Raw genomic sequence first — 27,489 nt, forward strand, 5'->3', positions numbered from 1 at the left:
ATTTGTATCAAAACTGTACATTGGGTGAATACTGTGCATTTTGGTTATTGCATCACAATGGGCATTAAAACTGCCTTTTTTTTTAGTAGAAAATATTGAAGTCAACAGATTTACAAGAACGCTTGCGGTTTGTACCCTACATCACAGTGAACAACTGAAGGAATGTGTAATGCTCTGTCCTTAATAAATGATCTATTTCATTCTACAAAAGTCTTGCTCATTGGTATTTGTTTGCCTCTGAAGAGACTAGAGAATTAACTTAACAGCACAATTTTTAATACAATATGCTCTTACAGTAACTCTAAGACTTTGCATTATCTGTGCTTTCATTTTAACACTAGGATTGCTTTTACAAAAACACGTTTTGCACCAAAAAGACAAAAGTGCACCAAAGGGTGGGACCTCACAGTCCAGTACAACAAATAAAGACTCATAATGGAGTGAAACAAGTCTAAGCTGTGAGGGACGCTGGGGCAATTTTACGTAGGAGTTTATTAAGGGCGATCACTTTCTCCTCCAAAAGAAAAGATTTCTTCTCTGCACTCTTCTGCCTCTGCTCCGTCACCTGAAGAGCCTTCATGAGCTGAGAGTTTTCCACATACAGGTCCTTCAGCAGCAGATCTGACTTGGCATTTTTGGCTAGCTATGGGGTGAAAATGTTTGAGAGAGGATTGTCACCATATAAAATAACTTCAGCATACTAAACTCTTACTATTTCTGAAGTTCTTATTATGTATATGTAGTATGTATGGCTGACATGCTCAGTTCACCTACATTTACCAAACTGTGCATAAAGGCACTGTATCCCACAATATTTCCAGCGTAAAATTTCACTAGTTACAGGGCAACCAAAAGTTCACATTTATATTTAATTAAACATTTATATTAAAGAAAGAGTTCACCTAAAAATAAAGATGTGTTTACAATGTACTCACCCCCAGGCTGTTCAAAATGTAGATGTGTTTGTTTGTTGATCAGAACAGATTTGGAGAAAAAAGAAAATTCACTGGAGGTAAAATTTTGGACAGTTTTTTTTTTAAGTGCCTTGATGGATTTTTTTTCTTTCAAATACACAGATTTTGACTTCACTACATGTTAATTAATGGACGAGAGTCATGTGGTTTACTTGTGGATTACTGTGATGTTTTTATCAGCTGTTTGGACTCTCATTCTGACGGCACCCATTCACTGCAGAGCATCCATTGGTGAGCAAGTGATGTAATGCTACTTTTCTCCAAATCTGTTCAGATGTAGAAACACTTATCTACATCTTGGATGGCCAGAGTTCAACAAATTTTTCATTTTTGAGTGAACCATTCTTTAACCATATTTATTTTGAAGATGATATACAGTATGAGGTTTTATATCATGTGAAAGTTTTACTTATTGCAATATTTTACATATTGCATGCCAACTAAAGCTTCACATACTAAAAACTATAGAAAAAAAAATGTAAACATTATTAGATTAGATTAGATTTAGTTTTAGATGTGATTTTAATGCCGTAAGTTTCTGGTTACCTGTTCTTTTAGCTGGTTGACCTTCTCCTGCAGCATGACACGGCTGTTTTTCAGTTTGGCCTCAACCTCATCCATACGCTCCTGCATATTTGCCATCAGTTTCTCGTACTGCTCCTGTTGTGATTTAATAGCTCATTAATAAAAATATACATAAAATATGAGATCAAGGGTGAAAAAAAATGTAAATGATTCAATGCAAAAATGTATAATAATCACTCCCATGTTCACTCCCTGTTTGACTGCCTTAAGATTTTGAATGTGATGCTGATGTACCTGCCGAAGTCCCATCTGAACACCGGCCTGTTTGGCCTGAGAGCGAAGCAGATCCTCTAAATCCTGCGTCCTGCGCTGTTGCTCCACCAGTTGAGTTTGCAGATGAGCCAAGTGCTCCCGAGTGCCAGAACCCACCTGTTCCCTTAGCTCCTGCACCTCACGTGCATGCTGGGCCTGGACCAGCGACAGAGCACTATCTGCCCTTAATGCCTAAACCACAACATCAAACACATCAAAGTGAGACCAGACATATTCATAAGGAATTCATAAAACTGTGAAAATTATCTCCAAACCTGTTTGTCTGCCTCATGTTTAGCGGTCTCCAGCTCTGCCTGTTTGTTCCTCAAAGTGAGGCACTCATGTGTCAGTCTCTGAAGTTCCAGCTCCTGAGCCTGCAGCTGAGCCACCTAGAAATATAATCCAGCATATCAGAAAGATTTCTATATGTAATGATGCTGAAAATTCAGCTTTGCATAACATTTGAAAATATATTCAAATACTAATTTTGATTAATATTTCACAATATTATGTTTTTTATTTATTTACTGTATTTATGATGAAATTAATGCATGCTTGGTGAGTATGAGAGACTTTAAATACATTGAAATTCCCTGTAATGAATACAAAGAACATTCCTGCAACTAAAAAAATGAATGCATGAACTGATCTATACATTGAATGCACTTAATGCATAATGAATGCATAAATGTAAATGCATTCCAAATAGTTCACTAGAAATAAAACAGGGAGCAATTATGCATAATTGCGTATAATTGCATACTTAGAAAAATCCATGCAAAAGCAGTTTATTGTTCCTGACTAACCTTATTACGAAGTTCCTCGTTCTGTAGTCGCAAACTCTTGCACTCCTTCTGCAGGACACCGACTGCCGTCTCCTCCTGAAGCCTGTGTGTCTGATGTAACTGCTCCTTCTCTTTACGCAACTGACGTATGCTCTCCTCAAGCTCCTGGACCTTGTGTTTTACAACATAACTTAAGTTATTTTTTATTATTACTGAATGACTGCAAGTAGTATAAAGATCTTTGTTGACCTTTTCCTGAGACTGTTGCAGCATCTTCTGATGTGTGGCTGCCTCCTGAACGTGAACATCTTTTTCTTGCCACATAGTCAAGATCTGAGAGTTGAGCTGCTCGATCTGGGCTTCTGATTTGTGAAGAGATTCCTGAAGATTTATCAGCTGCAACAAACACAAAGCATGTTTCAGCATAAATGTTGGAAACAGTACTCTGTTGTTGGAAATATACTCTGAGAAAAAGCCTCACCTTCTGGTCTCTGTCTGACGTTTCCTTCAGCAAACGCTCCTTGTCTTGCTCTAGTGCTTGGTTTTTCTGAGTCTGACTATTCAATGCAGACTCAACCGCCGTCAAATGCTGGAGCTGAAGAAAAACAGCAATTTCAGCGTTTCCTGCCACCTTTGAAATAATTTGTTAAAATATCCTACACAACAAATCCATACCGTCTCCTTGGTGGTTTTAAGCTCCCTCTCTAGAAGCTCCTTCTCTTTCTGCCACTGTTCCTGCAGCTTTAGTGTGTCGCTCTTCTGCTGTTGAAGGGTTTCCTGCAGCTGTTTGTAGGCCGCAGCTGCCTCATCGTTCTCCTGACACACCTGTGCAAGCCTGTCAGTCAGCGTCTGCACTGCTCTCTGATCAGTAGACAGCCGGGAACTCAGTTCAGCGTTCTCATTGCTAAGTTGCAGGTTTCTTGCGCTGAAGTCAAGCACCTCCTCTCGGAATTTGGAATTCTATGTTTAAGAAATAAAATAACTGTTAGGAGCAGCAACTAATGGTTTGCAACCATTTTGTTTTCATAACATGACATTCAATGGGAAATTTAACGAGAACAAATAAATGAATGAATTGGAATGCAAACTTCATGGTTTCTTTATGACAGGTGGCTGGAGTGGTTGAAAAAGAAGTGGGCTTGGTGATGTCATCGTAAATGAAAAGTTGTTTTAGAGACGGATTAAGTTAAATGAAAAAATAATGACTTCTCTTCTGTCAGTCTTTGATGCATGTTCATAAGAGTACCACAACACATGCTTCACCATGTTTACAAGCAGAGAAATGGAAGAAGTTATTGAATAAGGTCGTTATTTTGTTTTCTTTGCACGCAAAAAGTATTCTTGTAGCTTTAGAAAATTACGGTTGAACCACTGATGTCACATGGACTATTTTAACAATGTCCTTACTACCTTTCTGGGCCTTGAACGTTTCAGTACCCTTGCTGTCTATAGAGGGGCAGAAAGCTCTCGGATTTCTTTCTTTCTTTTCTTTTAAACGCCATACCAGCTTCTAAGGCTATATTCATGGCGAGAATAAAGTGCAATCAATCAAAGGAAGACTAGAAAAGATGTTTAACATTTATTTTCCTCTAGAAATCTTAGGACCATGTTCGGATTCACTTGATTAAAATTTTTTACAAAAGTATCAACGGAATAAAAAAGGTTTCTCACAGGGGCAGATGTAATACAATCTAGAAGGATATGTTTAATGGACGCTCTCGGATTTCATCAAAAATATCTTAATTTGTGTTCGAAGATGGACGAAGGTCTTCCAGGTTTGGAACGACACAAGGGCGAGTAATGAATGACAGAATTTTAATTTTTGGTTCAACTATCCAGTTAAGAATTTTGAAGAAATACTAAGAACACAATTTTCTTTGGAATAATGTGGACTGCTGAATATTTATGAATAAGACCAGAAATCAATATTGAATTTAAGACCCATGCAATCAATATTTTTCAAGCACTTTACCTCTTTCCGTAGCACCTCCTCTTCTTCTCGATTCTTCATATATTCTCTCTCAATCTCTTCAAGTTTCCTCCTAAATGTAATGAAGCAAAATTTGTTTTTGCTAAATAAATGGCAAAAGAAAGAGTGGGAAGTTGACAAGTCAGTGATTTTTTTTTTTTACCTCTTTTTGTTGAGCTCCTCCTCCAGCGACTTGACATCCTGCTGTAAGACAGCAAGCCTGTCTTTCAGTGCACTGTTTTCAGAGGTGACCTCATCAAATTGAGCCCTAGAATTGGAAACCAAAATATAGAGATCAGCTCTTCATAACAATCTTAACCGCCTCTGCACTTTTAGGCAGCTTAGTACAGAAAACAATACAATTTCAAGAACAATTACTAGTATTTTAGAGCTAGATTTTCAAAAACATACAAAAAGTTAGGGCGACAAAAATGTAATACTATTAATACAATTAAAAGGATGCAAGGACAAACTTTCAATCAGAATACACACAGTAACTATTATTAATAGTGAGATTGCATGCATGTCAGTGACATCAACATCATTCAGTTAGTGAGATGCAGCATGAGGCTGAACGATCAAAGCGCATGTCTACGGTTAATGAAATCTCATTGTGGGAAACATTCTTGGACAAACATGAAAGTAGTGAATGGTCAACTCTTGGCATCCATACGGCAGAAACGGCGATTGGATCAGTGCATCAATTCGACGGTCATCTACCAGCTGGAGAACCACAAACCTGTGGGGATTGGCCATCTCTTGTTCAAAAGCCATGACAAGTCCCTCCATCTCCAGAAGCTGTTCTTTCATATGGCTCTTTTCGCTTTCAAAGGCCTCCTCCATCTGCTGAAGCTCTGTTTGGGAGTCCATCAGCGATTGCTGTAGTTGGTTGGCGGTATTATCGGTGTCTTCCCTCAGAGAGCACAGCTCTTGCTCTTTGTCTTCCAACTGGTTGGTCAAAAGTTGAACCTGACCAGAGAGATGAGTGATGTTCTTAAACAGGTTCATCTTCAGCTGAACCTCGTTCCAGAGCAAATCCATCTCTTCAGCTTTGGCTTCAAGCTGAAGACTGAGTTCCAGCATTTGATTGTCTTTGTTTCGCAGTTCCAGTGCAAGTTTATCTGCGTTCTCTTTGAGTTTGGTAGACTCTGCCTCCATTTCGACAATCTGAGATGAAAGCTGGTCTACAAGTTGCCGGTAGCTTGAGTTCTCTTGTTCAAGGCGTCTCGTCTCTTCTTGCTCTGAGTTCAGACGGCCTTGGAGCTGTTCAACCTTACCCTGCTCCACACAAAGAGAGCCTTGAAGTTGTTGCTCCATCATGTGCATTTGATCCCACTCCTCAGAGAGACTGTTGACCTGCGTTTGTAGCTGCTTGAGCACTTCGCATTGACCCCTGAGCTCCTCTATGAGTCGATCCCGCTCCATCTCCACAGCATTTAGCTCAGAAGCCTGTCTTGTAAGATCGTCATCTCTGCTTTTCAGAGCCTCATGTGTTTTGGCCAAGTTTTCTTGAAGCTCCACAAGTTCCTTTTCTTGTTCTCTCAGCTGTATTTGCTGCTCACCAAATGCAGTAGACAGATGACTACTGCTTCCCTGTATCATTTTGATCTCCTTCTGCCAGGTCTCAGATTTGGTCCTCCAGTTCTCCAACTCTTTAGTCAACTGAGAAACTCTGTCAAGAAGCTCATGTTCCCTCTCTTTTTCTTTTACAAGTTGCTCCTTTCGATCTTGAATACTTCTGTCTGCTTCTTTCTGTAGTAGCTCCTTCTGCTTCAGAAGCTCCTGCTTCTTTTCTCTTTCAGCTTTAAGCTTTTGTTCTAGCTGAGAGAGCTTATTGCAAAGCTTCTGTTCTTTCTCATTTCTGATTTCCATTTCTTTCTCTTTGGCATGGAGTTCTGTAGTCAGATGCTGAATGAGGGCATCTTGAGCTTTCATGGAAACCGTGTTGTCTTCCAGCTGAACACACATCTCTTCCAGCTTATCTTCTAGCTGTTTTTGTAGAATGAGCAGCTCTTCCTCAGCCCTAGATGCGAGCTCTACCTGAGCTTCCATTAACTGGATGTGTTCTCCTAGCTTCTGGACTTCCTCCTGGTGTTCCTCCTCCAGTTTCTTCCTCTCCTGTGCCACCCTGCTGCAGATCTGAGCTTGCTCTTCACTCCAGCGCTCAGTGCTGAGGAGACGCTCCCGCCGCGCCTCTTGTTCCAGCTCCTGGACTCTTGACTCCCATGCACCAACTTCTCTGCGATGCTGCTCGGATTGCTCCTGCAGACGGCTGCGCTCGAGGTGCAGCTGGTGAAGGAGGCTGTGCTGAGCCTCGCTGTGTTGTGCCTTCATGTGCAATATCTGCTGTTCTGCCTTCTCCCTGGGACACAGCAACATGCTAATATGTCTAAATTCATGAAAATGTCATGGATACCAAGGGAACAATCTACTTTCTCTTTACTGGCATGTTGGTTAAGAGGTTGAACTTATAGTTAAACACAACTGGGATGTCATTTGTACACTTAGACATAATGAATGTCCATATGAAGCATGCATATTACTTTTAATTGAAAATGCGTCTAAAATAAATTGTACCGTATTTTCTGGAATACAAATAATTTTTGTTATTATCTGAAATATAAAGGTGACTTACATAATGCAATTAAAATGTTACATTTCAGTTTAGCTTTAAATTTGTTTAGTCTCGCCATTTATAATCAATGTTAGTTATAATGACTGCCACTATAAATTTAGTTTAATGCTTAGTCTTTAATGCTTTTAGTATTTTACATTCACATACATTTCTGAATGTAGTTTTTTCTCTTAACAATGCAGTTTTGCCCCGTTGTGATTTACATTCAGTCTCAACTTATTTTCTGAAAAATAGGGCACATGGGTGTATCTCACCAAGCTTATCAAAAACATTCATATAATTTTAGGACCACTGCAATTTTTGGCATCATGCATTTAAATTTTTCATTATTTTTACAACATAAATAATACATTACAATTAAATAATAAATAAATAATAATAATAAATACAACTATTACAACAATTAAGCACATTTCTCCTGAATTCTCATTGCTATAATAATGCATTCTGATGTTTTTAATATGAGTGTTAAATTTTTCATTGTTTTCATTAAATTCATCATACTATATCATATATCACTTTTTTTGGAATAAATATTCATTTAAACTATAAAATACTACCTACTATAATGTACGAACACCTTTACAATCAAGATAATTTTTTTTTTTTTACATTACAGTAAATAGAATTACATTTTTTTGGATTACTGATATAAGAATTATCATAAAATAATCAATTTTTTTTTTTTAAGATTTTAGTAGGTTTTATAATGACAGAAAAAAAATAATTTCTGTTTTTAATTCTATTACTAAAGAGTTCTCAAGACTGTCTCAGCATTGACAAACCATCCGCCTTCTCTCATGGTAACTCTTTTCTTTTTCTAATACGCAAGACCAATGTCTACAATGGATGAGCTGCACCTAATCCTTTCCCAGATCATTTGAGCGACACTTACCTAACAAGCAGCACTTCCTGGTCCATCTTGAGCTTGAGTTCTGCCTCCAGCTGATCTTTCTCTGAGGTAAGACGCAGCACGATGTTACTGATCTCACGAGCATAGTTCTGCTCTAGTTCTGCCTGTTCCCGTTGAATTCTCCGTTCTTGCTCTGGACCCCAGGCTCCTCCTGAAGTCTTACCCCTCAGCTCTGCTTCCAGCCGCTCAACAGCCTGACGCATTTTCTCTGCACGCTCCTCTGCCTGAGCCTTCAGGTCCTCCAACTCACTGATCTCCATCTTAAAGCTCTGCGAGATGTCCTTCCGCTCAACCTCCATATTCTGCCGCATCAGCTCCATACTGCGCTCGTAGAAATTCACCTGTTAAAACAAAGTTAGGAACATAAATCACTTTCTCTCTTCAATAAGGTTTTGTTTCCACAATTTGTGTTGCAATATAATCCTATTATTCACTGTTGTATCCTTCAAGGTTTTATTTGGTACCTGGTAAAACTGTATGTCTAGGAGCATTTGCACATCTTAGCTTGTCCCCTTAACTCTTACTATTTGAATCTAATTTAATTTGCAAGGTTACTCGTACCAAACCTATTTCATGTTTCCATACTATGTCTCTACCTTAGTCTCCAGTTGGATCTTCAAGTCCTGGACCTCTCGCTCGTATTTCTCTTTCATCTGCTCCATGGCCAGTTCTGTCTCGATGCTCACAGGGGGAGCCAAACTCACCAAGGAACCTAAAACTGAAGAGACACACCAAACCATGACACATGTGTTTGGATATTCCATGGGGAAAGGATCACTTCGTTTTTATAATTTCTCACCATTTTTGTCAGTGACTTGGAGCCTTTTTCTGACCTGAGGTGATGTACCTTTCTTCATTTCTGGATCATCTGCAGAACAAAACAGATAGGATGAGCGATTCATTCAACAGTTTACTATAAAGGTTAAGCCATATAAACTAGGTATAACTTGAAAGAGATGCGTGAGATCTAGAAAGGTAAACCTGATGGATAACTGAATTTCTAATTCAAAATATTTGTCAAATTCACCAGAATCTGATTCAGCGGTTAATGATCTTCGGTTTGACCAGTCATGACCAGACAGGCTGCTCCTGGATCGTCTGGCTCTCCTTCCTGAGCCCTGAGATTTCAACAACTCCAGCTCTGAGTGTAACTCGTCATTCCTGTCTTGCAACTCCTGTATTTAGTGGGGCGGAGACACGGAGTCATTTACACAAGTAAAACTATTTTTTCTGCATTTCCTGAAACAAAGATTTTGTAATGCAGAGGTGAAACGTGCAATTTCTTTGCCACAAACATAAAATGGAACTGCAAAAATTACAAATATTTGAAGTATTTCAACATTAAAAAAGTATCACATCTGCTTTAAGAGTTAAAAATGTGTAATGTTTTTATATACATATATATATTAGGGCTGTCAAATGATTAATCATGATTAATCACATCCAAAATAAAAGTTTTGTTTAAATAATATATGTGTGTATACTGTGTATATTTATTATGTATATATAAATACACACACATGCATGTATATAAGAAGAATATGTTATGTTTATATATTAAATATATTTATATATAATATAAAATATAAGAATATAAATATATAAATGTATATACATGTAAATATTTTCTAAATATATAATTTGTGTGTGTGTATTTATATATACATAATAAATATACCCTGTACACATACATATATTATGTAAACAAAACTCTTATTTTGGATGTGATTAATCGTGATTAATCATTTGACAGCCCTAATATATATATATATAAAATATATATTTTTAAAAAATTCACAAAATCACCATCCTTTCCCCAGTTGATTGATTATATGTTATGCATTATATGTGCATTATATAATAAATATTCAATAATCTGCATACATTTACAGAACAGAAACTTGAACATTGGATAATGGCAGGTTCAAAATTCTCGTTTCAGTTTGTTGACATCAAAATATAAATTGGAATAAAACTGTAAAGTTAAAAAAAAAATAAGTCTTTGCCTTTAAGTATGTATTGTAATTGAAATCTACATATGCAAATAGATAAAGTGCAATAAAACAAAACAAAACAAAACACTTAAGGGTATTTTAAATGTTTTCTTCCCCCCAAATTAAATGCCAAATATCCCAGAATTCTCAAAACTGACCAGTGCATTTAAAAACAACAGCTTAGCCTGTAGTGTCTTAACTTGAATAAGGAGCATCATAGGCAAAGTCCCTACCTTGTTGCTAAAGTGTTCTGCATTACCATTACTTAGCATAGGTGGTTACTTACTGTACTTGCTGGCTCAAGTCAAAAGAGCAAAACTAATGGCACAACTGTGCAACTCCTCAAAAAGTTGCACAATTAAAGCTGTCATTTAAAGCACCATGAATTACAGGACAGCTAGCATAATGGCCAAACAAGGACACTTAAATACAATGCAATGACAGGGCTGACTTCACTACTCACTCCACACAAAATATCCACCAAACACACACAGGCGTGCCCATACCCTGCACTTCTGCTCATACTCCTTAAAGATCTCGGAGAAGTGCTCTTCTTGATTCAGCAGTCCTGTGACATTTGGATCAAGGCCACCATACTGTTCAGTAAAACAAGCATAGATCAATTATCATTCTTGTTCTTAGAGAGTGAACTTCATAAGGGATGTGATTTGCAGCAATTCAACAACATGTAGACATCTCACCTTGTCCTGCAGCAGATGATCTAGATCCTTCTGTAGTTTAGAGATGGTGCTCTCGGCTTCAGACAGCTTCTCCTTCAGGACGCTGACCTCCTCCTCCAAACGACTGTTCTCCTGTAACACACAGCTAGAGTTATTTAACCTGACACCACACCGACATGCTTGAAGAAACATACACCTCTAACCATGACAGATCACCTCATGCTCTGTAGCTAAGAGCAGGATCATCATGAAACTTAAGTCAGTGTGATTGCAAGGGAATTAAAGGAGGCATGATAAGGAAATTGTAATACAATACAAACATTCTATAGATACAGTTATGGTTTAATTATAACTATTCCCGACTTTGTTATATGTATATCAATTTATTATCAACAGTTGCAGCTTAATATTTAATGGACACCGTGTTATTCTTTCAAAATTCTCTGATGAAGAAAGGTAAAAAAACTGACCTCAATCTTTTAAACATTAGTGTATTTTAAGTGCAAAGACCAAACAGGAGATAATAATATGAATAATAATAATAATAATGTCAGTGGTTACCTTAGCAGCAGTGCAAATGTCCTCCTGAAGGCTAACGTCCTGAGCCCTGAGCAGTTCTAGCTCCTCCTGGAGTCTCTTGCGCTCCTTCTCTTCCTGCTCTAGAAACACCTCGCTTTCATACTCTGATTCGCTCCTCAGTGCCGTAAGTTTATCCCGGAACTCCTGCTCCAGGCCCCTGCATCAAAGAAACCACATGGACAGTGACACTGCAGCGCACTTGCATGTGTCTTCATCATATGTGATTATATGACTAGAGGAGAGCAGCCGCACTTGATTTTTGACTCGTTGAGAGACTCCATGGTCGCATGGCGATCATCCACCTCTCTGACCAGCTGTAGGTTGCGGCGGTCAGCCTGTTCCAGGTCCGCCTTGGCTTTGTCCCTCTCCTGACAAGCCTGGTCTGCCACAACTCTATAGAGTCGGAACACAAAACACCACCGCATGAGAATCTCATTCATTCTGATGCACATTTTGTCACAAGTAACACCTGTTAACCATGCTAAGACATTTATCGAACAAAGTAAAGCCACCGTGCAGTTGTTTAATGCCCAAGAACTGTACCACATGAAGAATACTGCTGGATACAGTAACATCACATGTCCTCCAGGTGGAGACAAAAACCAAACAGCACAGAAATGCAGGTGAAGTGGCATTTTCCCCCCATGATTTTAAAGATATAAAATTATAAAATAGTAAAACATCATGTGTAGTTATTTTAATTAAAATGTTTAAATGAAAGCAGAAACATAACAGTAATATGAAAAGGTAAAATTATCCTGAAAATAGTGTCAATGCAACATACATATCACCAATCAAAACGTGAATATATATATATATATATATATATATATGTATAAAAACACACATACATACAGTGTGTAAAAGTTATTAATTGTTTTTCTGTATTCAGGACACAAAAAAAACTCTGGTCCTCGGAAAGTCTTAAAATTTGGAAATAAAGCCTAAAGATGAACAATTTCATGACATATCACACCGTGTCATTATTTGATTAACAAAAACAAATCAAAAATGGAAAACCATGTGTGACAATGTTAGGACACCCTATGATTCAATTGTCTGTAGATCCACTAATAGCAGCAATAACTTGAAGTAATAGTTTCACATTTGACTCTAGAATACTTTGGTAAACAGAGGAGTTCATGGTTGATTTAATGACTGTGAGGAGCCCAGGTCCTGTGGATACAAAATATGCCCAAGTCATCAGCCCTTCATCAGCATGTGTGACTTTTGGTACGAGGTGTTTGTGCTGATATGCTCTTTAGGTTTTCATCAAACGTGCTGCTGTGCATTACGACCAAACATCTCCACTCTGGTCTCATCTGTTCAAAGGATATTGTTCTAGAAGTCTTATGGTTTCTTAAGAAACAACTCAAAAAAAAAAAACCATGCCACCATTCTTTTCACAGATAGATGAGGCTTTCCTCTGGCAAGCCTTCCAAACATGCCATACTTGTCCCATATTTTTCTAATTGTACTGTCATAAACTTTATTATTTAACATGTTAACTGAGGCCTGTAGAGTGAAGATGAAGTTCTTGGGTTGTCTGCCATTTCTCTGAGCGTTTTTCTGATTTTGGGGTGAGATTGCTGGGATGTCCACTCCTGGAGGATTGGTGTCTGTTTTGAAAATCTCCCACACTTGAAAAAAATCCCCCACACTATAAAAATAAAAAACACTGTCCCCATTACTACTCCCACAATAATGACAGCAACAACAACTTCCTCTCTAAGATCATTGCTGATGTCTTACCTCATTGATATTGTGTTAACACACACCTGAAGGCTTCAGATCAGCAAACCGCCAAGTTTGGCTTTATTTTTGTTAAATAATGACAAGGTGTGATATGTCATGTGTTGCTGTTCATCTGAGGTTTTATTTTCAAAATGTTAAGACCTGCCAAGGACCAGATATTTTTCTATGATATCCTGATACAGAAAACCATGGAATTCAGTAAGGTGTCCTCACTTTTTCACATGACATATATATATATATATATATATGTGAAGTATTATTACAAATTGAAATGTGTTTTCTATTGAAATATATTTTAAAATTTAATTTAATAAGTACTCCAGTCTTTAGTGCAACATGACACTTCAAATTCAGAAATGATACTAATATGCTGATTTGCTGCCCAAGAAACATTTTTATTGTTACCAATGTTTAAAAAAAAAAAAAAAAAAAAAAAATATTGCCTTTTTTTATTGGGACTGTGCTACACTACTATTTAAAAGTTTGTAAGTAAAAAATTAATTAAATTAATACTTTTTATTCAGCATGGATACATTAAATTGATCAAAAGCGACTAATCATAACATTTATAATGCTAAAAAAAAAGAGAGTTCTGTTTCAAATAAATGTTAAAAAAAAAAATGTAAAGACAAAAATGCAAAAAAGGTGCACACATGCCATAAACCCAAATAGGGCTGAGGTGCAGGACACACACACACAAAAAAAAAATTTATTTGACCTAAACCAAAAAATAAACATAATGTCCGCATACTGATATAACTGCTCCATAAAATCAAAAATCGAACATATTAGAATGATTTCTGAAGGATCATGTGACACTGAAGACTGTAGCAATGATGCTGAAATTTCAGCTTTGCATCACAGGAGTTAAATACATTTTAAAATACTGCATATTAAAAGAAAACAGTTCCTCTGAATTGTAACACTTCACAATATTATTGGACATTTCGTGACAGGTTTTGTAAATGAATACAGATCTGATGTGAAAGAGACTCACTGTAAGTAGTTTATCTCATTCTTGTAGGAGACCAGAGCAGCCTGATGGATGCCATTCCCACTGACCAGCAACTCATTGTCCAGAGCCAGAGTGAGTTCAGCCAGACACAGACGCTCCTCCAGAGAGAAGTCCAGAGTCTGTATCCAGGTTCAGAATAAAGACAAAACAATTCATGCAATAGTTCACAAAAAAAAAAAAAAAAAAAAGTCATTACTTCTGATCCACTTTATGCAAACATTATTTAAACATTAAATACAGCAGATTATAGTTTTTCAGTGTTTAGTTAATGCAAATAATATCTTACCTGTAGAATATCCCTGCTGTTGTGGATGCCCTCCTCTGTCCAGAGGGTGATGACTTTATCTGGGCTTGTGCATCCCGATCCATCATCCAGACGGGTCAGCAGCCTCTGACCCACCGTAGCCGACAGTAAAGAAGGGGAGGTGGAGCGCACCACTCGCTCCTCAAGGGCCTGAGAGAGCAGAGGGAATGACATGAGAAAAGAAAAAAAAAAGACAAAACAATCAGACAAAGTTCAATATCCAACTGCGAGGAAAACCACTGAAAAACTGAGTTCTCACAGTCCCACCACACAATGCACAATGCTGTCCTTGACATGCCAGAGCTACAGCCTCAACCATGAACAAAATTATTGCACTGACCACCAATAAACGTCCTTCTGGTGTCGTAACCCTTAAGCTGGCTTAGCCTCAATTTAGCTTCAGCAACCGCCAAATATTCATGCAACTCTGTATTTGTTATCAAACACTGAAGCTGTTTTTCTCTTTAAATGAGGCCTGAGCTTTTAAATCCTAAATTTTATTAAGCAGCAAATCAGAAAATGTGCCCAGCTTGAGTTCAGAAGCTATTTTAATTATTTTTGCTGGTTGTGCTTTCAGTAAAATCACCTCAGAAATGTCACTAAAGGACCCCAAACTGTCTTTGCCTTCCCATGTAAAAACATCACATGCAGGTATGAGGCCTGTTGTGCAGTACATCTCCTCAGCATTGATTTCAAGTCTGCCCACTGCACAGGAATACATTAGTTGTGCTTTCCTAGGAACAAGAGCGCAAAAAGGAAGCTCCACCTTCCCAATTAAGTTAATTGGTTCCAGCCACTGCAGCCCTCAGTAACTTGGCTTGATGTTGGAGTTCTGAAATGAATCCTGTTTGACAGTCAGGCAATCATTTATCTGTCTCTTGTGTTTTTCTGCTGTGAGATGTCATGAAAACATTGGGAGAGGCTTTGGTTGTTCATTCTTTCAGCAATTTTCTCTTTTATAATCAGCAAATGAAAGGAAAAGTGGCAGATAAAGATTTCTCTATTATATCTGTAACATGAACCTGCCAGTCTGGCATGCGTAAAAAAAATAATGCAAATGCAGATTACTGGGAGAAGACAACTACCCATCATCTGCGGCAGCTGCACACCAGAAACCCATGTACATACAATAGAGTATTTAAAAAAAAAATTTTTTTGTCATATTTTCTACATATGTACACACTACTGGTTTGGAATATTATGATAATATATATTTTTTTAAAGTTGCATTTATTTAATTAAAAATACAGTAATATTAATATAACTTGAAATAAACTTTTTCTATTTGAATGTATTTTAAAATGTAATTTATTCCTGTGATGCAAAGCTGAATTTTCAGCATCATTACTCCAGTCTTCAGTGTCACATGATCCTCAAATGACAAGCTTTAGTACTCAAGAAAAATTTCTTATTATTACTGATGAAAACAATTGTGCTGCTTAATAATTTAGTGCACTGATAATTAGAACCATTATTAATAATTAAGCATCAAATCAGCATATTACTATAACTTCTAAAGGATCATGGGACACAGAAGACTGTAGTAACAATGCTGAAAAATCAGCTTTACATTCACAGGAATACATTACATAGATTTTTTTAATAACATATTTTATACTATAATATAAACAAATAGTAGAGTTATTTTAAATTGTAATAATATTTAACAATATTAGTGTTTTACTGTATTTTGATCAAATAAATGCAGCCGTAGTAAAAATAAGAGTCTTCTTTTAAAAAAATAATAATAATAATAATAATTATTATTTCAAAATTTTGACGGGTATGTATATATTTGTATATAATGCTTTGCAATATTTTATGTAAACAACCATGCCAATACATTTCAAATTGAATCTGAATTTTCAAAATATTAAATAAGTACAGTATATTATTTAAATTCTACCAAGTGCAACATAAAACCTTTAACAAACAATGACATATAACTGCTTCTTTCAAACATTCACTTCATTTGCAGAGAAAAGCATGCAGTCACTCTCTTGCACACTGGTGTCAGCTTTTTCTGCAGATTGTTTGGCAAAGCTCTGTTTATTTTTGGCTACAATCTGCTTTAACTGCAACATCACCATGACCTTGATCTGATCCTGACCTTTGAGATGGAGCGCTGTGGTTTGGGCCGGGCAGGGGTGGAGGTAGAGATGGGAGCAGCGTGATCGTGTTGTGTGAACAGCCCGCTCTGGAACTCACTCAGACTGACTCTCCCATCCTGATCCTTGTCTAGTTTCCTGAAGAGAGCGTCTAACTCCTTTGCATAAACAAAAAACATGGATAAGGAAGGAATGTCACTATAAACTCGGCATAAAAGAATAATACAATCAGCACAGAATGTCCTAACTTTAACTAATATGATTATTAATCCCACTCTGTACATAACGTTACATGACCGTACCTTGGACTGTAAGTCCTTGAGACCGATGTGGTCACAGACGAGTGACAGCTCCTCGCGGTTTAGTGATCCTCCGGCTCCGACCCCCAGCTCCTGCCATACTGCCCTCACCTGTCCGTCTGTCACTTCCTGCTGAGGGTCAGATGAACGCTGAGGACTTCCTGTGCCATCTTGATTCCAGAGCTTCAACTGGCCTTGAATATATGTAAATCAGAAACAATTATAGCTATGTGCTGATCTTACATAGAAAACATGCTTGATTAAAGGGCTAGTTCACCCAAAATGAAAATTGTCATTAATTACAACAAAGGTCTTATGGGGGTGAGTAATTAATGACAGAATTTTCCTTTTTGGGTGAACTATCTCTTTAATTTAAAAGTTACACGACAACATACTAATATCTAACATACCTTGTGCCACAAAGTAGTGGTGTGTGGACTCCTTGTTGCTTCCTGTGTCCTCATCTGATTTGAGACTCTGTAAACAGTGCATTGACAGCGCTTTACTACTGACTGAATACTGCACAGTATACTTCTAAAGAAATAAAAAGCTTCAAATAAGGAGGTCTATACTGGTTTCAAACAGTAGTATGCTGCATTGTTGTCACATGACCTCACTGCCTTTGTCATGTGATCTCATCACAGTGTTTGTTTATTTCAGAGTGTGACATCTAATTACACCATAAATGGTTATTTTACATTTTTAATCCATTTTTATGTAAATTTTTTTTGGCAAAATACTTATTCTGCAAAGTATACACACTATACACTGTCATAATTAAAGAAGCACAACAAGAGTTTAACACACAATATCTTGAATTAAGGTTTTGACTCTTGACTGAAGTGAGTGAGCAGATGGAGACAGTGTAGCTGAATGAAGTATAACACAACAGAACACAATACAATCATCATAAGGCATTCCATCCTAGCAGTCATTACTTCTGCAACGCTGGACAGGAAGAACCGGCAGATACAAGCTCAAGAGTAATGCTGTTCATCACATCAGTATAGAAACACTGCACCATGCTAAACAGCTTAAACCTTGCTCATATAAAGCCAGCTAAATCTCCCTGTAATGATGTAAAAGAGCTTACATAAGAAATGGTTTGGAGTGGGACCGGGTTATCCAACAGTTACAACACTGACACCATTAAGACAAATGCAGTAAAATGTAGTAAAAGTAATTGTAAAGGTGTTTGCTATCTGGATGCTGTGCTAAATACACTGAATACTTAATACTGTTTTCTTAAAACAGTGAAACTGTATTGTATTGCGAAATTTGCTACATCGTAAGCTGACTTCATTACAACAATTTCAGCATGTGGCTTTTAGTTATTATTTATTTTCTAATCAAATTTGTGTAAAATATCTAGTTAGTCTGCTCAGATGAGTCAAGATTGATGTACCCTTCACGTGTAGTTGGAAATATATATTATGGGTTCCACACACATGAATGACAGAGCAAAGTCATATTTATTTACACATAGGAAACTCGTAATCTGTACTAGTGCCATCTAGTGATAGATCAGAGTTTGACTCAGACAGTCATTGACCTGTAAGATATCTGTGGTTTGATCGATGTAGGCTGATCAAATGCGAAATAGAACAGGATACACTGATCGAAACATCTTTCACAGTTCAGCCTCCAGCAACAAAAGGGTCCACAATCCGAGCCACAATCAATTACCATCAGCATTAAATTTTAAACAACATTACATAACTGTTCACAAACAGCTTTTCATTCGGAAGAGAGAGAGCGTAATGTCTTGTATTATCTCTCACTCTCTCTCTGAGTCACATAGTGCAGATTTAGTCAGAGATAAAAGCCACTTCACTGATCTCCGCCGGGAAATTAACTGAGGAACATTGCACATCTTTGTACCTAAGGCATTGTTCAGGAAAGCATGGATATATACAGAGGTCTTCCAGGAAAGACAACTCTCTAATTTGGGTGTACAAAAACTCCCAAGCAATCAAAAGACATTAGGTACTTTTAAAAGACTTGATTACAAATCATCAAGAATGTTCTTAAGCTTCTGCCTGATGAAATATGTTGTGTTTTAGTCTATGGCGTACACAAAACTAAATAATTGATGTTGCATGAATAGGTTTGTGTGCAATATTTATCACAGCTGGATGAATTATTTACACTGGCAAGTAGTGTTGATGCTCACATAAATGTTGTAAAAGACTATATGGACTGGAATCTGTGCTGAGGCCTGTGAATCTGCACAGATTCTGTCCATTCAGTCCATCTAGCTTGCTTGCTCGTTTTGTTTGACATACAGTCATGGTGAAGCAACACTGTGTTGATACTGATACAGCATTTAGAGAAATCTGGAATTTTATAAGAAGAATGTTATGAAATTATTGTGTATATATTTTTGAAAAGGAAAGTTATTTCAAAGGTGAAACAAGATGATGCATTTAGATAAAAAACATAATGAAATCCTATTTGGAATAACATATATGCAATATATCATACCCAATAAGACCAGGAACATGCATTAAAAAGTAAATGGTTAATTATGATTGCATATTCTTTTGTTTAATTACACTACGGACAACCATATATATATATATTTTATACTTATATTACATATTTAATATATATATATATATATATATATATATATATATATATATATATATATATATATATATATATATATATATATATATATATGCATTTGGCTGACACTTATCCAAAGCGACTTACATTGCATTCAATTTCATTTTTTTTAATTCATGCATTTGCTGGGAATGAAACCCATGACTTTGGTGTTACTAGAGCCATTCTTTCTGTTTAAGACATCATTCTACAATCATACTATAATCATACTATTTCAAATTAGCTTTGATTTTTATATTTTTTTGATTTTCATAGAAATTTTAATTCAAGTAATTTTATGTGCTTGTCATTTTCATTCGTTTTAGTTTTTCTACTGAGCTATAATTTTTTTTTTTTTCAATTTTAGTTTTATTAACCTTATTCAATTTAAATCTATTCATTTCAGTTAATTGCTATGGCAACATTTCTGTTTTTGATTTGTTTTGTTTTGTTTTCATATTGGATTTATATTTACAGTTTTAATGGCTGTTTTAGATGTAGTTTTATTTAACAATGAAAACGCTGATCAACAGTAAGAAGTTCTGTCCAAAAATGCAGGATATCTGAATGTTAGGGAATGTCATTTTTTTAAAAGATCTTTAATGCAAATTACTACTACAACAACTACTATTTTAAGACAAAATTAAGACCTTCATTAGACATACATTTTTTTTCAGCCTCAGCAACATTAAATGCTGCATGACTGTGATCAGTTTGAATGATGACTGATGATTAGGAATGGTCAAAAAAGATAATAAAATAATAAAATCATGATAATCTTTAGTATTTTTTAGCTTTTTGAAAGTATTCAACAACATGATACAGCTTTAATAACTATCAAAATATAGATTCAGAGTATTACATATCTAAGATTTTTTTTTTTTTTTACAGTGTATTAAAGATGGTTCAAACTCCACAGACACCCTTGTGAAACCTTAAACCTTTTACATAACACTTGTACTGTGCATGTTCATCAGATTACTGTACGAGACACGATGAGTTGGCTCTTTGTGCTACAGAGTAACACAGAATCGCTAGTGACAGAGCAAAGAGTCGATTTAGAGCATGTAATCTCATCAAAATAGCGTGTACTGGGTTACATAAAAGCTCTAAATATTTCAAGTACTGTTATGAAAAGTGAAAGAGGAGATCGGGAGAAGAAAAGCAGAACAGAACAGAACGGGAGAGACGTGTAGAGAGAGAAAGAGAACAAGGGAGGGCTCTGGTATGCAAGTATGCGTTTCTAAAACGAGAGGCACAGTTAGAGGAAGCGCCATGCCAAATTATAGCCAAACCCTTTCCTTGTTGTACTTCACATTATCAGGCCTTGTGACCACAGCTGATGCTTTGCACCCTGAGCTCCACCCAGACCAAGACCTCTAATCCTGGTTGAACACATTCTACACATGAAACATAGCATGATGAACACACAGGCAAAACACGCCGGACCAAACGGAGCCTGGCGGGCTGGTTCATAAACACCAAATGATGGTCGCTGCCAACATAAACTGTTCTGATGGACCAGTCTGCTTTCATTCTTGGCTAAAGCACTTGATTGTTTGAGTCCTCCACAGACTGTGACCTACTCTCTCAAGAAGTCTCAACCCAAACAACACCAGTAGACTTGGATTTTTACACCATTTTGGAAAATGTAAAAGTTACAACCAAGATAATCTGTGTGGTTTTAGCACATTGCTAGTCTCTTCTAACCTTGTGAAAAAGAAGTACACTTAAGCATCATTTTAAAAAGAGTACTTTTTACTTAATACAATACACTTTATAGAATATACTTAAGTGTGAACTGAATGTAATGTGTTTGGACACTTAATTGCATGTTTTTTACAATTAAATGAAAATGCATTATAGTTTAAATGTACTTTTAATGCAATTAGCTAAACTTTAGAGTGCTTTTTTGACCAACTTAAGTAGGACTTAAGTACATCTTTATATACTTTTAACTTTAAATATAATATCAAATAACACACTACAGTTAAAATTAGAATTAAGCACTTCACACCTGCTTTAGTATGTTAGTTGTTTATTTGATATTATTACAAAGTGAACTTTTTAAAAGTGTACTTAAGTGTGTTAGAAAAAAGTAATGTAATTGTCTCTGTTTAAGTGCACTTATTTGGCTTTATTTAATTTATATTGTATATCCTGCAAGCAAGATTTGAAAAAATCTACTGTTACGATACACTACAAGTGCACATTCAATATAATTAAGCACACTTATTTATCATAAGGGTAGACAGCTGCTTATTTAATCAAATCTTCAACTCATCAAACAACTGCAACAGTAACATGAGCAAGAAAAAACATCATCATCCTCTATTGTTTCTATTACCAAACCGAGATGGATCCAAAATAATTATTTAAAAATAAAACACATGAAATGAGGGCTCCAGCAGCACAGGTTTGCATTTGCACTGGCTCTCTGTCTGGCACTGCTATGCACAAGTAAAACGACTCCAGAAGAAAAAGTACAGACACAGCAGAAACAACAAACCCCTTTTATGAGCGCTCCTGCTCTTTGAGGAAAAAAGAGAACGTGAAATGAGCCATTTTTTGATCCTGAGCCAAAAGTAACACTAAAGTCTGGTGAAGGTGGAGGCTGCACTATGGGCCGGCACTTGCACATTCCACACCGCCACACTTCCTGTCTGAGAAAAGCAGGTCGGCCAGATCCATTCACTAGAATCACACTGATTCAGCTCTTCAATTGACTAACAATACGACACCTCAAGTACACTGCATTGTTAAATGCTAACATTTGCATGCCTATTTGCACACAGTCCCAAGATGACACCCCTTTTTTCACCTTCAATCTCCTTTGAGTGTTATGTTATGCTCTTAGATTTTAAATACCTGCGCTTTAAATAATTAACAGAAATGAAAACAAAGTGAATATACACTAGCATTTAAAATACTTTTTAAGTCTTTTGAAGTCTGTTATGGTCAGCAAGGCTGCATTAATTTGATCAAAAATCCAGTAAAAAATCCTGAAATATTATTGTAATTTAAAATACATTTATATTTTAAAATGTAATTAATTCCTGTGATGTAAAGCTGAATTTTCAGCATCATTACTCCAGTCTTCATTGTCTCATGACCTTTCAGAAATCAGTCTAATATGCTGATTTGCAGCTCAAGAAACATTTATTATTATTATCAATGTTAAAAATGATTGTGCTGCTTCATATTTTTGTGGAACTGTGGCACTTTTATTTCAGGATTTTTTGATGAATAGTTCAAAAGAAAAGAATTTATATATATAAAAAAAGCATCTTGTAAAATTATAAATGTCTTTACTGACACTTTTAATCAGTTAAATGGATCCTGCTGAATAAAAGTATTCTTTTTTTTTTTTTTCATCTTTCTGACCCCAAACTTTTGTAAAGGTAGTGTAGGTATCATGAATTTTACCTCAACACTCTCCAGTGAGGTGGATCGTCTGAGCTTGGCTCTCCTCACACCGTTTGTTTCTACTTTATCAGTCCCAAACTTTGGTGAATCTTCTGAGTCCGCTGTCAGCTCTAAGTCAGTCTTGTCTGGCCGTGATCGCCGCCCGTACCGCTTGGTTCCTTTCACATATTTAGGCTTCACCTCCTCTGGGACTGCTAGAAGCACAGGAAATGATGCTTTAGAGCGACAGATAATTCAAGTGTCAGAAGCAGTCAAAATGAAGAAATAACAATGGTAATAGCAATAGTAGGTGATCTCACATCATTTGTTTTATGTCATAACCTTTTTCATAAAAAGAGAAATATGTTTGAAAGGAAATGAAAACCTAAATGGAACATCTCCAAACCCAGGTTCAATGCTTGAACATCTGTTTTTCATCATAGCTTTCAGGTTTTCCATTTTTAAAGATAATTTTAAGCGTTGAGCACTGAGATTTCACAACATACAATAATGTACCAGTCTCCCTAAAGCATCTATAAAAAAAGACAAATGTTATTCTAGCTTTGGTTTAAAAACAAACTGCATAAAATGTTTCAGCATCTGTATTACTTAATAGGGCTCTATGAACGGAGCCATAACAACATAGGCCTTTAAGGTATTATGAGCTATTATTATGCATGGCTCCATGAATAAGCAGGAATGCCTGCGTTTTGTCTTCTTAAACATGTTAATAGTAATAATAATGTTATCTTAAACAATGTCTTTAATCCAAATAAACTCAAAGATGTTTAGTAACGACATAAAAATGATACCAAACATTGCCTAAATTTAAAATAACCATTGTTTTCTCTTTCTGTATTTTCATATTTGTGTTTAATTTTTCAGTGACCCCAGCAAATGCAAATGATGCTAGTCCTTTTCTCACATCAAACATCAATTTTCTTAAACACTTTTGCTTTTATCCAGTGGTTCTGATATAATTTTTAATGGAAGTAAGTATGAAGTGTGGTTTAAATGTCAAAATACTTTCTAAGGCCATAAATAAAAAAATTAAAAAAATGCATGCTTTTTAACTGTTTGCATAAACCACAATGCTCTAAAAATACACAACTGTTCAAAAGTTTGGGGTTTAAAATATCTTTTAAAATAAATTAATACTTTTGTTCAGTAATAATGCATTAAATTGGTCAAAAGTGGCAGTAAAGGTTTTTACATTATTACAAAATATTTCTATTTCAAATAAATGCTGTTCTTTTGTACTTTTTATTCATCAAAGCATCCTAAAAGATTTATCAAGGTTTCCACAAACAACTGTTTTCAACATAATAAGAAATGTTTCTTGAGCAGCAAATCAGCATATTATAATGATTTCTGAAGGATCATGTGACACTGAAGATAAGTAAATTCAGCTTTGCGTTACAGGAATAAATTGCATTTTAATATGTATTAAATTAAACTGATTAATTGTACTGATATTTCACTGTATTGCTGTTTAACTCTATGTTTGATCAAATAAATGCAGCCTAGAAAAACAACAAAAACATTAAAAGATATTACAGACCCCAAACTTTAGAACAGTAGTGTAACTAATCATAAATATACCAGGCTGTTCATTAACAAATACAAATAATAATTCAGGCAATAACACTCAGTTCTTCAGAGTACTCAAGTTATATAAACTACACACCATCAACAAACCTTGAGTCCACAAGGTCCAGACTGACCAGCAAGAAAAAAATCATGACGATAAACACAGGCCTGGAAACTCTGATAAGCCTGGAGGTATATAAAGGTCATTTTCTAGTCGAGTACCTGGTTCAAGATAACTGCTTTCCTCCTCTGAAGTACTAAAGTCCAAAGACCTTGACAGCACAGCCACAAAGCCCTCTTTGAACTCCTCAAAATTCACCTGCAAAAAGACATCATCCTAAGATCTATGATACAGCATTAGGATGACAGACACTGGGATGTTCATGGGGAAAGCTTACCCTGGCATAATGTTGTGGTCCGAGCAGAGTGTCCAACAGTAAGGGGAGATGGGCATCTAAGCTCAATTTGTGGCATAAGGCAGTGAGCTCCTGCTTGTCGAGGTAACCGGTCCCGGTGCTGTCACAGCTGTCAAACTCAGCTTTCAACTGGGCCACATAGCGGTTCTGCTCCTCCTCATCCATCCCACCACATACTGCACAGCCAGCAAAGTCTGGGACATGAATGTAGAATTAAAAGTGATAAACTAGGCACGTGGGCAGACTCTTTAGCCTACATAGAGAGTTATTGATTGAACTAATACACATCATTGATCTGACAATCTAATCACAACATATTTGTGCATGGAGTTTATGTTGCAATTGCCATTTAGGCACAGAGATGTGTATTCTGTACACATACACTACCATTTGAAAGTTTGGAGACAGTAAGTTTTTTTTTCAAGAAATAAATATTCAGAAAGGATGCATTAAATGTAATAAATGAGACATTGTAATGTTATAAAATAAATGTTGTTTTTCTTTTTTTCTTTTTTTTTTTTTAAGTATCAGGGGTTCCACAAAAATAGTAAGCAGCACAAGTGTTTTCCCAAATTGATTATAATAAGAAATGTTTCTTGAGCGGCAAATCATTATATTAGAATGATTTCTGAAGGATCATGTGACTGAAGACTGGAGTAATGATGCTGAAAATTCATCTTTGCCATCACTGGAATAAATTGAATTATAAAACATATTAAAAACAGTTCTTCTACATTTTAATAATATTTCACAATATAACAGTTTACTGCACTTTTGATCAAATACATGCATTCTTGGTGAAAGTAACAAATTTATTTCAAAAACATTTAAAAACAAACAAACTTTTGAATAGTAGTGTAAATATTTAAACAAAATACAGTAATATACAGTAATCAGATTTCATTTTATGGCACTTTTTGTAGGCTATGCATTTACTACTACTTTACTGCACATACTTTGTCTTTTTATACTCTAGTTAAACCGTGTTATTGTTTCTTCTCTTATCCTGCTGGTTGTATTGTTTTGAGGAGTCTTTGTTTTTGTAAAGAATACTATTGTATTGGTACAACGATGCTTTAGTGTTTTGAGCCAATAAGAGCCTGGGCTTATTTATCTGTAGTCTCAAAAGACTTCTGATAACGGTGGAGGACAAAGCAGACTTAAAATATCTCATACTTAAAGAAAGTTACTTAAAAACCAATCAATCCACTAAGGAACTGGCTGAATGGTCACGACTTCAGAGTCATAAACATCTCTGAAAACGTTGTTTTCATTACCTCCATGTAACATTCTCACACACAGATTTCTGCGTTATTAAATCTTGCATCAGTTATTTAACAATAACAGACAAAAAGAGAAATGCATTTGTAAATTAACCCAATAAAACTGATTTTGTAAAGCCTGCAGGTATCCCACAATGCAGCACGCGGGTTTGGTATACATTCACCATGGGAACGAGGACAAGACTAAAGTAAAACAAAAGAAAAAAATACTTCGACCGTGATACTTTCCATTGTAAACATTCACTTTGGAAAGCCCCGTGACTCGCTAAAGATGCGCAGAGGATCCACTGAAGAAGAAACGCGTTACAGTGACATCAGTGAAATGTAACGTTATCTCACCGTGGTAAACTCACACCAACTCCGTTCCCGTAAAAGTGACTTCACATGTCCAGCATCCGTGCAGTTTCCTTAAACATATGGTCATAAAGTGAACGAGCAGAGACGAAAAGATGCGTTGCCCTTTGAAACGGACATAAGTCAGAGATTCTCGAGAAGTGTCCAGTCTAGGGGACAGACGCGCGCGCTCCTCCGCCTGTGGTGCAGTGTCCGCCGGGGAGGGGAGGTACCAAGCGTTCCTGCTCATTCAGAGATGCTCCATTCTGCAGCCCCTGCTGGTCAGGCGGTGGACTCATACTGAACCCCCAGACACTAACACTGGCATTGGGTTGCATTACTTTGTTGGATCATATTGTGCCTACTGTAAGAGAAAACAAACATAACGGTGTAGGTGGAGCACTGTATTTTTATGCTTTGCTTTTAAAAGTTGCTTTACGAGGGGATATCAAAGAATCAGATGCGTTTTACATAAGAAGACTGAAGACTGACTGTATAAGAAGACTGTATAAAAACTGTCCACGCACACCAACAGGGTTTTTATTATAGCGCCACCCATCGGTAGACACGTGCAATGTTTTAAAGACGGCTTAATTTGAATCCACAGGCTCAGCTTTTCAAATGCATGATTTTTTTTATTTAAAAATAAACTGCTTAAATTAAAGCAAAGCACACGTTGTTCCAAACCTGTTTTTTTCCCCTGTTCAACACAAAAGGGATGTTAGGCCTAATGAAAGCCTCAGTCACCATTCACTTTCATTCTATAGCCAAAAATGCAATAAAGTGAATGGTGACTGAAAGGTTGTCATCTGTAACAGCTGCTTTTGTGTTTCCCCCCCAAAAAGTTTGGAACAACATGAGTCAATAAATAATGGCATCGTTTGTTTTTTGACATTATTTAATCTATTTGTGAAAGTGCGCCAAAACATCCTTTAAAATAGTTTACGATTCTACTTGTATATCGAAAACCGCAATACATTTTCTAAAATGTACTATCATTCATTA

General features: G+C 36.3%; 2 protein-coding genes across 5 annotated transcripts in view; one reads left to right on the forward strand and one right to left on the reverse strand.

The window, feature by feature from the left end:
- Window positions 1–73, forward strand: part of gins1 (GINS complex subunit 1 (Psf1 homolog)) — a 5,255-nt gene extending 5,182 nt beyond the window's left edge. The window contains exon 7 of the mRNA XM_042736435.1: window positions 1–73. This exon is cut by the window's left edge and continues 364 nt beyond it. The gene's annotated coding sequence lies outside the window, so the exon portion shown is untranslated.
- The window catches only part of ninl (ninein-like), a 26,967-nt gene extending 207 nt beyond the window's left edge, over window positions 1–26,760 (reverse strand). The window contains exons 1-28 of one of the 4 annotated variants that reach the window (XM_042736432.1): window positions 26,491–26,760; window positions 24,851–25,062; window positions 24,675–24,771; window positions 22,884–23,074; window positions 17,258–17,324; window positions 16,851–17,041; window positions 16,551–16,706; window positions 14,423–14,590; window positions 14,119–14,255; window positions 11,619–11,759; window positions 11,349–11,523; window positions 10,809–10,919; window positions 10,614–10,703; window positions 9,141–9,288; window positions 8,913–8,981; window positions 8,710–8,831; window positions 8,096–8,454; window positions 5,305–6,927; window positions 4,729–4,833; window positions 4,569–4,638; window positions 3,272–3,556; window positions 3,078–3,191; window positions 2,846–2,992; window positions 2,618–2,767; window positions 2,087–2,200; window positions 1,794–2,003; window positions 1,521–1,634; window positions 1–643 (exon numbers count right to left, since the gene is read on the reverse strand). The exon at window positions 1–643 is cut by the window's left edge and continues 207 nt beyond it. In XM_042736432.1, the coding sequence (XP_042592366.1) occupies window positions 452–643; window positions 1,521–1,634; window positions 1,794–2,003; window positions 2,087–2,200; window positions 2,618–2,767; window positions 2,846–2,992; window positions 3,078–3,191; window positions 3,272–3,556; window positions 4,569–4,638; window positions 4,729–4,833; window positions 5,305–6,927; window positions 8,096–8,454; window positions 8,710–8,831; window positions 8,913–8,981; window positions 9,141–9,288; window positions 10,614–10,703; window positions 10,809–10,919; window positions 11,349–11,523; window positions 11,619–11,759; window positions 14,119–14,255; window positions 14,423–14,590; window positions 16,551–16,706; window positions 16,851–17,041; window positions 17,258–17,324; window positions 22,884–23,074; window positions 24,675–24,771; window positions 24,851–25,033 (5,529 nt within the window). In that variant the 5' untranslated portion in view covers window positions 25,034–25,062; window positions 26,491–26,760 and the 3' untranslated portion in view covers window positions 1–451. Of the gene's footprint in view, window positions 644–1,520; window positions 1,635–1,793; window positions 2,004–2,086; window positions 2,201–2,617; window positions 2,768–2,845; window positions 2,993–3,077; window positions 3,192–3,271; window positions 3,557–4,568; window positions 4,639–4,728; window positions 4,834–5,304; window positions 6,928–8,095; window positions 8,455–8,709; window positions 8,832–8,912; window positions 8,982–9,140; window positions 9,289–10,613; window positions 10,704–10,808; window positions 10,920–11,348; window positions 11,524–11,618; window positions 11,760–14,118; window positions 14,256–14,422; window positions 14,591–15,026; window positions 15,440–16,550; window positions 16,707–16,850; window positions 17,042–17,257; window positions 17,325–22,883; window positions 23,078–24,674; window positions 24,772–24,850; window positions 25,063–26,490 lie in introns of those variants that run through there. The other 3 variants (XM_042736431.1, XM_042736434.1, XM_042736433.1) reach the window with 3 other exon arrangements.
- Window positions 26,761–27,489: the final 729 nt, after the last annotated feature.

The sequence above is a fragment of the Cyprinus carpio genome, chromosome B13 (assembly GCF_018340385.1).
Source record: "Cyprinus carpio isolate SPL01 chromosome B13, ASM1834038v1, whole genome shotgun sequence".
Taxonomy (NCBI): domain Eukaryota; kingdom Metazoa; phylum Chordata; class Actinopteri; order Cypriniformes; family Cyprinidae; genus Cyprinus; species Cyprinus carpio.